Source organism: Mytilus edulis, chromosome 4 (assembly GCF_963676685.1).
Source record: "Mytilus edulis chromosome 4, xbMytEdul2.2, whole genome shotgun sequence".
In the NCBI taxonomy this organism is placed as follows: Eukaryota; Metazoa; Mollusca; class Bivalvia; order Mytilida; family Mytilidae; genus Mytilus; species Mytilus edulis.
This window is the reverse complement of record NC_092347.1, coordinates 48,240,281-48,250,763: the sequence shown is the minus strand read 5'-3', so window position 1 is coordinate 48,250,763 and position 10,483 is coordinate 48,240,281. Positions and strand designations below refer to the sequence as shown.

At 34.9% G+C, this 10,483-nt stretch overlaps 1 protein-coding gene across 1 annotated transcript; it reads left to right on the top strand.

The window, feature by feature from the left end:
• Positions 1-5,033: 5,033 nt before the first annotated feature.
• LOC139519852 (zinc finger protein 862-like) lies at positions 5,034-7,523 on the top strand. Its single transcript, XM_071312129.1, has 2 exons — positions 5,034-5,321; positions 5,640-7,523. The coding sequence occupies exons 1-2, from the start codon at positions 5,241-5,243 to the stop codon at positions 7,233-7,235; spliced, it is 1,677 nt and encodes a 558-aa protein (XP_071168230.1). The 5' UTR covers positions 5,034-5,240; the 3' UTR covers positions 7,236-7,523.
• Positions 7,524-10,483: the final 2,960 nt, after the last annotated feature.

The following is a 10,483-nucleotide window of genomic DNA, read 5'->3' as shown; positions in this document are numbered from 1 at the left end:
TCACTCAACTACAAAACATTTCTGCTCTCTAAGTATGTACAATTATAGATAACGTTTTATCCGTTTTCTTCAGAAATTGGTTCGTCCAATAAATAAGCTGAAGTGCTAGATAATGAATTATTGACCAATCAGACTTGATTTTGAATATGTTAGACCTACCAAGCAAGATGTATTACCGGTAGATCAATAGAAAAAAAAATCAAACTACAAATTTCAATACACTAGCTGCAGCGAATTAATCTAACTTTCCATTATATAATCTTGTGTATCAATCATTCGCTGGTTAATTGACGTGAGCATCTTTTAATGGTGTAGAAAGTTCTGCTCGTTCAATTATGATGTCCTTAATTGACTTATATTTGCAAATAGAATTACGGTACAATAGTCGGTGGCGAAAATTATATTACTAGAAATAGCCTAGGACACAGGATCAAGAAGTCGTATACTATAAATGTCGGTTAATCATTTTCTTAAAATTGTATTGTACAATTTATTTTTTTGAACTGTTAGAATATCTTTACAAACCTCGTTCAGTTAACCCAACGAACACAAGACTTTTGCGGTGCAGAATTTTAACAGTTAAATTCTGCCTTCCATGTTTTTCTCAATAATAACAGTTCGCAAAATATCATCTTATTCCTAGGGAGGATAGAAAATCCTAATCAGTGAAGGGAGAATTAACAACGCGACGGTTGCCACATGTAGAGCAGGAACTGCTTCCCTTTCTAGAGCATCTGAGATCATCCTGGTTATTTGGTGGGATTTGTTTATTTTCAAGGTTTAGTTTCTTTGTAAAATTTTGTAGATTTATTCGTCTTTTAGTCGTTTTTTGATTGTTTACAATGACATTGTCGGGTTCTCTTCCACTTGAGAGTTTTTTTTATGTCCATCTGGAATACCCTGATATTTTCTTTGCCATGTACTACCATACGATTGGTTGAGGTTTCTCTAACATTTGAGACATGTCAGGCCATTGTGACCATTCATAGCTAGTGTCGTGAATTAATCACTCAAGTAAGAAATCCGAATTTTAAAATCTTTGGTTTTACTGGTTTTAGGATTTCATTGTTCTTACCTATATCCATTTATGCCGATATCATTTAGGTTTAGTTGATTGTTAAAAGGCTAATTTTGATATTATTTAGACATTACACAAACTTTAACTGTGACACCGTTAAACAATTATATTTTCTTAGCATCTGAATGAACTCTATAGAACTATCGCAATTGATAAGTGCTATTTATTTTTATGGTCATAAAGTCGCCCCTGAAGAACACTTAAAGTTTCTGGTTATTCTAATATGTTTAACATTCAAAGATAAAGACAGATTTAATGTATATTCTTGTCAGTCTAAAATCGACGTGCCAGTTGAGGACGTATTTTTTAAAGACAGAAAACTCCGCCGCCGACAAAAGCATAAAAAAAGACAAATAAACATGAATTATATATCGAAAGGGGAAAGCTTGCCATTGAACGTGAAAAATATCGAAATTAAAAAGAGAAATTAGAAATCAAAAGAGAAAGAATTCGTTAACAGGTAGAAAACCGTCCTTATACTGACAAGTATCAGTCAATACCATTTAAAGTAAAATTGCAACCGTTTTATCCAAAACTCGACGACATCTTACAAAAGAGGGATGAAAGATACGAAAGGGACAGTCAAACTCATAAATCGAAAACAAACTGACAACGCCTGGCTAAAAATGAATGAAGACAAACAGACAAACAATAGAACACATGACACAACATAGAAAACTAAAGAATAAGCAACACGAACCCCACAAAAAAACTAGGGGTGATCTCAGGTGCTCCGGAAGGGTAAGTAGATCCTGCTCCACATGCGGCACCCGTCGTGTTGCTTATGTGATAACAAATTCGGTAAATAGTCTAATTCGCTAGGTCACTTTCATGAAAGGGAAGGGGATTGTAGTTACGACGTAAGGAACATATCCGATATCATTTGTGAAACATTTATTCCATAATGGTCAACCAACTCGTGATGGCGTCCGTAAAATTTACGAAGGGATGATTTGAACTTCACCATTTGGAACTCTTGGTTAAATAGCTAACTTGTGAGCAGTAACCCTCTATCAAGAAAATCATGATAGGAAATGCAAGCACGGGAATACCGTATCAATTAGGAGATATATACCCCACATGCAGGTGCTGCTGGAATGTTGCTACTTAGAAATGGAGTGTTCACAATTGGAAAGCTGAAATCATCTCTTTTGTCGTAAAGTTTGTTTTCAACCGGTTTTTTAACATTTATATCTGAATTTGATGCAGTAAGTGGTCTGGCAAATGGGTTTAGTGACATTAAGATTTTACAGTTATGAACAATGTTTACAGGTGAAGCAATACATGTTTCTTCACAAGCGTCCACTTCGTACTATTATCTCAAACATGCGCTAATCGATCGGTTTGGAAAGAGACCCCATGAATATATTATTGACTTAGTTAATGAAAGAAAAACCTACAAATAAACTTACAGAGCTTTGATGACGAGAATTAAACAAAATCTCAACCAATGTACCGAAGACAAAGATCCGATGAAAAGTTTAAAAGAGGAACTTTTTCTGAAGGCTCTATCAACATTTCAAGCGCAATGGGTAAGAAGAAATAAAAGTAGCGCGTCTGTATTAGTAGCAGCAGAAGACTACATAGTATCGACAAAAAATGACAATGTACAAAATGATGAAAGTAGAACTGACAATAACCGTTGTTCCAAATGTAAAGCTATTGGACATTATGCACGTGATTGTACAAAAAAGATAAGAAAAAAGTAAATATTGCATCTTATTTAGTTAAACCGCTTGTTGAGCATAGACTTAGTTGTGTATCAGGAAAAGTAAACGGGATGTAAGTAAGCTTTGTGAAAGACACTGGTACCGACATGACATTTATTCCTGAAGATCTTGTGGATAGTATAAACATTTAACAAGGACAAAATATACATGTAACTCTACAAACTGCTATTGGACAACCGTGATGTGCTAAACTTGCTGTAGTAATCATAGACACACCGTATTATAGAGGTATTGCTAAAGTTGGATTGTACGAAATTGGCCGCTGAAGCACTTTTGGGAATGGATATACTAGAGCAACTAGTTACGCATTTGTTGTAACCAGAGCACAAGCCAGAGCGCCAAAGATGAGATCGAATCTGACGATGATACACCAGAAAGCAAAGTAGAACATGCCGTGGAAGTGACGAAAATAAGCGAAGATGTTGAGATTGTTACTGTATGGGAACACTTCGTCTGTAAAAATTGAATGTACAACTTCTACATACAAACCGCAGTCGAATGGGAAATGTAAGAATGAAGTCCATGCTCAAGAAGTTGTGCACGGAATATGTCGAGGAATGGGATGAATTGGCTCCTTATGCGTTATTCGCGTATCGTGAAGCTGCGCATGAAGAAACAGGCTTTTTGCGATTTGAGTTGCTGTATGGTTGGCCTGTGAGTGGTCCGATGGCCAAACTTCCTGGATTAATTATTAACTGGAGAGGATGAGAAACACCGTTCAGTGATTGAACATGTTATTACTATAAGTAATCGTTTGGCAGCTATGCCAGAAATTGTGAAAGAAAAGATCAAGGCTTGGTACGACAAGCGATCGAGTTTCAGAGAATTTGAACCCGGGTGTTATTTCTCTTAGCATCTGAATGAACTCTATAGAACTATCGCAATTAATAAATAATAATTATCTATGGTCATAAAATCGCTACTGAAGAACACTTAAAGTTTCTGGTTATTCTAATATGTTTAACATTCAAAGATGAAGACAGATTTAATGTATATTCTGGTCAGATTATGCTTAATATACTGAACTGTATTCGAAATATATTAACTTACTGATCGGACAACAGTAAGGATCACACGAATGTAATTATTCTACAATTTAACCATTCCTGGTTATTCATTATTACAAATCTTGTATTTCAGATATCTAATACAAAAAAAAAATATGTATAACAATCGTGTAAGTAAGTCTAGAGGATTTCCAGGATATCATTAATCGTTCTCTTCCCTTCTCTGTGCGCTTTAATTGTGTACTATAATATCATTTTTTTATTTCATTATCTCATTAATCGTTAGATTAGTTCTATAATTTAGGGAAATTTCCGGAGTATTTTCCTGCCAAAAATTGTTGACGCTGAAACTTTTAATAACTGTACGTAAATAGTTAAACATATTGATGGCCTCAATATAGGTTGACTAAAGTTCAGGCATACAAAACGTGACTAGGCTGAATCAGTATTGTATGAACAACAAACAACTGTTTAAACATTGTTAAAAAGAGAAAGGTATTGTGAATTATCGGACAAATCAGTCAATTAGATTAATTTCGACCCTCCACATTTTTAAAATTTCGTCAAGAATTACATATTTTAATATTCGTATCATCGAACAGCTCATTTTCAGTTTCTACTGCAGTGATTTTTCTAGCGCTCGTCATTTTCGCAAAATACGAAAGGATTTTCGAAATGACGAAAGTTTTTCAAATCAATTTCGTCACTTAAAATTTTTATAATTTTCGCCATAAAATTTTCCATTAAAATTACCTTGTTACATGTTTTAGACAAGTTTATGACCCCAAGCTAATTAATGGTTTCATGTTTTCAACAGGTGTCATAAACTGTTGGTATAGATAATCCGATAATTGGGTCATTAACGGTTATCATAAATAATCCATTTAAGTGATCATTCAATCAACGGGAACATTAAAGTCCGCTTGGATGCTATCATGAGTAGACCGCTCATAATTAGACAAACAACTCAAATTTCTCAAAATGCCTTTGGTTGTAATAAATAGCCAAACATTATGGACTCCACAATTATTCACGATTGTCACGTTACGATCCGCCATGATTACAAACTTCTTCACTTCATCACATGACCCGGGGTCAAAGGTTCCGGCCAAAGTTCACAACAGTAACAAGAAATCTAGATCAGATCGTCTACAGAATTCCAAATTTAAACCACAATGGTCAAAGATTTTCCCATGCATATACTTTGACGCAGATGCCGACGCAATGTACTGCAAAGACTGCAAAACTGCCAAAATGATTAATTCCTTTACGATCGGATGTCAGACGATGTTAAAAGACAACATCCAGAAACACATAAAGAGCGCCGACCATAAGAAGGCCATTCAAACCAAGATCATGAGAACTGACTAGGACCAAGGCATAGCTACAGCCAACAAAACTCACGAGAAGGAAGTTACCGCTGCTATGTCAAACATCTACTGGATGGCTAAACACAACCTGTCCACATCACTGTACAACGGCGTCAAAGATCTACTTGATTTCCATGTATGTGGTGATTGTCTTCGTCCCTTCCTCAATAAAATATTATAGATTTTCTCGATATGGGGTATATTGTCAATGAGACTTACGTTAATTCCGATAATGTGAAAGATTCAATAAAGAAAAATAAGATTTTTTTTTACAAATGACGAAATGCCGAAATTCGTAGAAATGTCAAAGAGATAAATTAAATAATAAAATTGTGTTGCTTTGTGGTAATTACCAATGAGACATAAATAAAATGTAAATTATTATTTGAAATACTTATGTTTTAGTGATGACTACGTTACGCATAATTTAATAAATTTCTACTTTTTTTTTCAGGGTGTCGAATCTGTGTCTGCAATTCAGAAAGCCAAAAATGCAAAATACACCAGCTCAGACTCCGTCCTTGACATGCAGATTGCACTAGCAAAGGTAGTTGACGAGGAAATTATTGAAGACATGAAAGCCTCCATCTACTATTCAGTCATGCTTGATGAATCAACTGACCGTACAACAGAAAAAACTCTTATGTTATATGTACGTTACATAAAATCAAATGTGTCTGTTACAAGATTTTTATCTGTTCTTGAACTGTCTGGTGGTACTGCTGATGTTATATTTACTGCTGTAAAAACGCTTTTTGATATGTATGACTTAGATTTTTCAAAGTGTATATCCATCTCTACAGATGGTGCTAGTGTAATGACTGGTATACGGTCAGGTGTAACTACTAAGTTTTCAGAGCAAAACCCTTTCATAATTAAGACGCATTGTATTGCACACAGGTTAGCCTTAGCATCATCACAGGCAGCAAATTCTATAAATTATTTGAAGAAATATCAGGGTACTCTTAATGAAGTATACAAATACTATCATCATTCATGTAAACACATGTCAGAGTTAAAAGCTATGGCTACTATTTTTGACAAGGCAGAGAAAAGGTTTCAAGAGGTGTTCAGTACAAGGTGGTTGTCCTTTGAAGGTTCTGTTTCCTCTCTTTTGCATAACTTTGATATCTTGATTGGCTGTTTGCTTGTGGATGAGGAGGGTGGAAACATTGTTGCTGGTGGCTTAGTTAGGTTTATTTCTACTTATGAGTTTCTAGCTGTCTCTCACTTCATGGGTGATGTTATGGGTATTGTTTGTAGAGTGAGTCGTGTATTTCAGAGAGAGGATCTGACCTTTTCTGTTATCAAGGATGTTATTGACCCTGCCTATGCTGCTATTCTTGGTATGAAGTCTACTGCTGGGCCTAAGTTGGAGTCTTTTCTGTCTGAAGTCCCCTCTGAGGTTCAGGAGAGTGGTAACTTTCTATTTGGTGGCAATCTTATCAAGGACAGTCCCAGTCAGAGGTCTAATTTTGAGAGTCTTAGGGTCAAGTTCATTGATCAGCTGGTCTTGAATCTCCAGAGTCGTTTTCCTTCTCAGCAGATTTTCCAGAGTTTATCCATCTTTGACCCCCAGTTTGTTCCCAGTGCTGGTAGTCAGGAGATGCTTTCCTATGGTAAGGAGCAGGTAGATTATCTGTGCAAGCATTTTGGTCAGGCTAAGGGTGGTCACAAGGCTCTGATTAGTGAGGTTCATTTCAGGGAGGAGTGGTTGATGTTCAAGCAGGTCTTACCAGGTTACAAAGGTGTTAGGATAGACAGTGCTTTGTCTTCACTTCTGTGTAAGGATTCCGTTGCAGTGGACTATCCTAATGTGGCCAACTTTCTTTCTTTCTGTCTTGTTTCTGCTTTATCTTCAGTTGATTGTGAGAGGGGTTTCAGTAGGTACAATCTCATTAAGACATATCTCAGGAACAGGTTGAGGGTCTCATCTGTCAACACTCTTCTCAATATCTGTCTCCATCCTTCTGACTTGAGGTCTTTTAGGTTTAGAAGGGCTTTTGAGTTGTGGTGCAAGGCTAAGGACAGGAGGATTTTGTTTTACTAGTGGACTCTAGTGTAAACTTTGATGTAGTTTTGATCTAGTTGTCAGAGAATGTTAAGCAACTCTTTTTTATGCTAAAAGTAGCTTTAATGTAGGTCAAATAGTAACTATTTTTATGTGATAGTGTAATAGTAGCTTTTATGTAGATCAAATAGTAACTATTTTTATGTATTGTGTAATATATATATGTTGTTCATTCATTAATACTGTTTTATTTCAGGATTTATTGTTATATCTGTATCTGTTTACTCATGAAATACTGAAATAGAAAATAAAATACTAAACATGAAATAATGATGTGGTTTTTATTTATTTATACGCTTATGAATTTATTGCCTTTGTCCTAAGCTGGTTTCAACTTTAAAAAAAAAAGAGGTAAGTTTTTGTCTTTCCGCAAAAGTGACTAAAGGTTTCAAAATCCTAGCTGAAAACTTTCTACATACGTCTTTTATCAATCAAGCTCGCTTCTTTAACTGTACATTTCAAATGGTGTGTATACTTTGTAGTCATATTGTCGAATAGACTGTTATCATTTTGGATGGATCCGATTTTATGTTTTCGTTTCGATAACTGTATTGCATTTTGAAGCTCGACTTACGTAAACACTAAGCTTTATTGTCGCGAATTGAGGTTACCTAGAGAAAAATGTTAACGTCAAACTTTAATACAGATATCTCCAGTCTCATAAAAAATTAACAACGTACACATTTCATTCTAATCATAACTTCGGTGGAAAAAATATCATAAATAAAAAAAAAATATTGAATCGTTGTTCTTTGGCAACTAAACTCTCTGGTATTATATGTACGCTTCCGACGTGAAACATAAACAACAGTCGGCTTTTCACTTGGTGTATGCTTTTAATTGCAATGAATACAGATTTTGTAAAGAGAAAGTTGCAGGTAAAACTGTAACTTACTGCATTCCCTAATAATGTCGATTGTCAATCAAAGGTATATGGCTTATGAAAATTGATACGCCAGAAGCGCGTTTCTTCTACATAAAACTAATCAGTGACGCTCAGACCGAAATAGATAGAAACAAAACAAGTATAAAGTTGAAGACCATTGAAGACCCCAAATTCAAAAAAGTTGTGCCAAATACGGCCAAGGTAATCTATTCCTAGGATAAGAACATCCTTAGTATTTCGAATAATAAAGTTGATCAAATCGAAAACCTGATACATCTGATACATTTGATTTAAATGCGATGTGTATTGATATTTGGAAAAAAAGAAGTGCAAAATTGAAGGAACAGCAGTTTTACAGCTACCAGAATTCCTTCAACATAAACAAAATTCTGAAATTTACAGAGAGTAAAGATAGACAATTTCTTCTCTTATTAGTAACATGGACCTGGTGAACATTTGACTATAAACGTTAAAACAAATAGAAAATCTTGTTTCTGTTTAAGGAACCGGTTGAAAACAAACTTTACGACAAAAGAGATAATTTAATCTTTCCAATTGTGAACTTTCCATTTCTAAGTAGCAACATTCCAGCAGCACCTGCATACGGGGTATCTCCCAATTGATACGATATTTCCGTGCTTGCATTTCCTATCATGATTTTCTTGATAGAGGGTTGCTGCTCACAAGGAAGCTATTAAACCCAAGAGTTCCAAATGGTGAAGTTAAAATCATCCCTTCGTAAATTTTACGGACGCCATCACAAGTTGGTTGACCGTTATGGAATAACCGTTTCACAAATGATATCGGATATGTTCCTTACGTCGTAACTACAATCCCCTTCCCTTTCATGAATGTGACCTACCGAATTAGACTATTTACCGGATTTGTTATCACATAAGCAACACGACGGGTGCCACATGTGGATCAGGATCTGCTTACTCTTCCAGAGCACCTGAGATCACACCTAGTTTTTGGTGGGGTTCGTGTTGTTGTTTATTCTTTAGTTTTCTATGTTGTGTCATGTGTACTATTGTTTGTCTGTTTTTAGCCATGGCGTTCTCAGTTTATTTTAGATTTCTGAGTTTGACTATCCCTTTGTTATCTTTCGTCCCTCTTTTACAACAGTCTCATCAAATACCGTTATATTTACAACGATGCGTGAACAGACATAATAAATAAAATAGTCAAAATATGGGTACAGCAGTCATCATAGAAAAGACACAATAAAAACTATAAAGTGTTTCTTCATATTGAAATAAACAGATACAATCAAACTAGTCTGAATAAAAAAGAAAAACGTAGGGCCAACTTCCGATGAATTTTCTCAACGGTAGATCCTTAAGCTTTTTCTAAAAACATTCAATCTTTACTAAAATTTACAGTGTTAAATGTGTGTATAAGGTTACTTAACTACTATAGGGGGTTTCATAGCACCCATTTTATCAACTTATGACACCCATCACGACGTCTAACCCATCATGACGCCATACATTTTATAGCACCCATACAATATTGCTGACTCACCATAATCGTTACCACTCATGCTCCTATCATGACGTCATGACGTCATACATTTTATAGCACCCAAATATTAATGCTGACTCATACTTTTATAGCTACGAATAACCCTCATCGACGTCATGTATTATATGATGACTAATCATACATTTTATAGCACCCATATATTAATGCTGACTCGTCCTATTATAGCTGCCAATATCCCCAATTGACGTCATGTAATATATGATGACTAAGGGTTAAAATCTTAACGCTGTATACGTGTCATCTAACCGCCGGCTAATTGTAACATGTGTGATACACAATATAAATTCAAGCCCCCTACATATAACCCTCGGGTTAATTTTAACATGTGTAACTACAGTATAAATTGGACTCCCACAACATTAATCCAAGCACTGACGACGAAAATTAGATATTAATAGGTAAGTAATGAGAAATATTATTCATGCTGTCTTCAATAGAGAGAAAAAACAAAAATATATGTATATATGTTATTCATTTAAAGCTGTTTAAAATATGATTTGACAAAGTCATCGTTTACATAAACAAATTCCGATCAAAACATATCATATACATTATTGATGGTAATGTTAAAACAAATTCTCATTATTGCCAAAAAAAAACCAACATAAAGTCCGCAAATATCAGATGAATTCGATTGAACTTGTTTCCGAATAAAAATACACCCGTCTTTGTTACTGTTTTTTTTTCAATAAATCTCACAATGTCTTTACTGTAGGTTCTAGGGTCTTTTCCAAGACTATCAAAATATTCTGATGTTGATGTATTATAGAAAATAACGCATATCAAGTGTTTTCCT

What these genes read in the sequence shown, in the direction of transcription:
- LOC139519852 (XM_071312129.1), top strand. Translation starts at nt 5,241, where the DNA reads ATGTCAAACATCTACTGGATGGCTAAACACAACCTGTCCACATCACTG. An exon ending in AAGATCTACTTGATTTCCAT is followed by an intron (nt 5,322 to 5,639) that starts GTATGTGGTGAT and finishes TTTTTTTTTCAG; the next exon opens with GGTGTCGAATCTGTGTCTGC.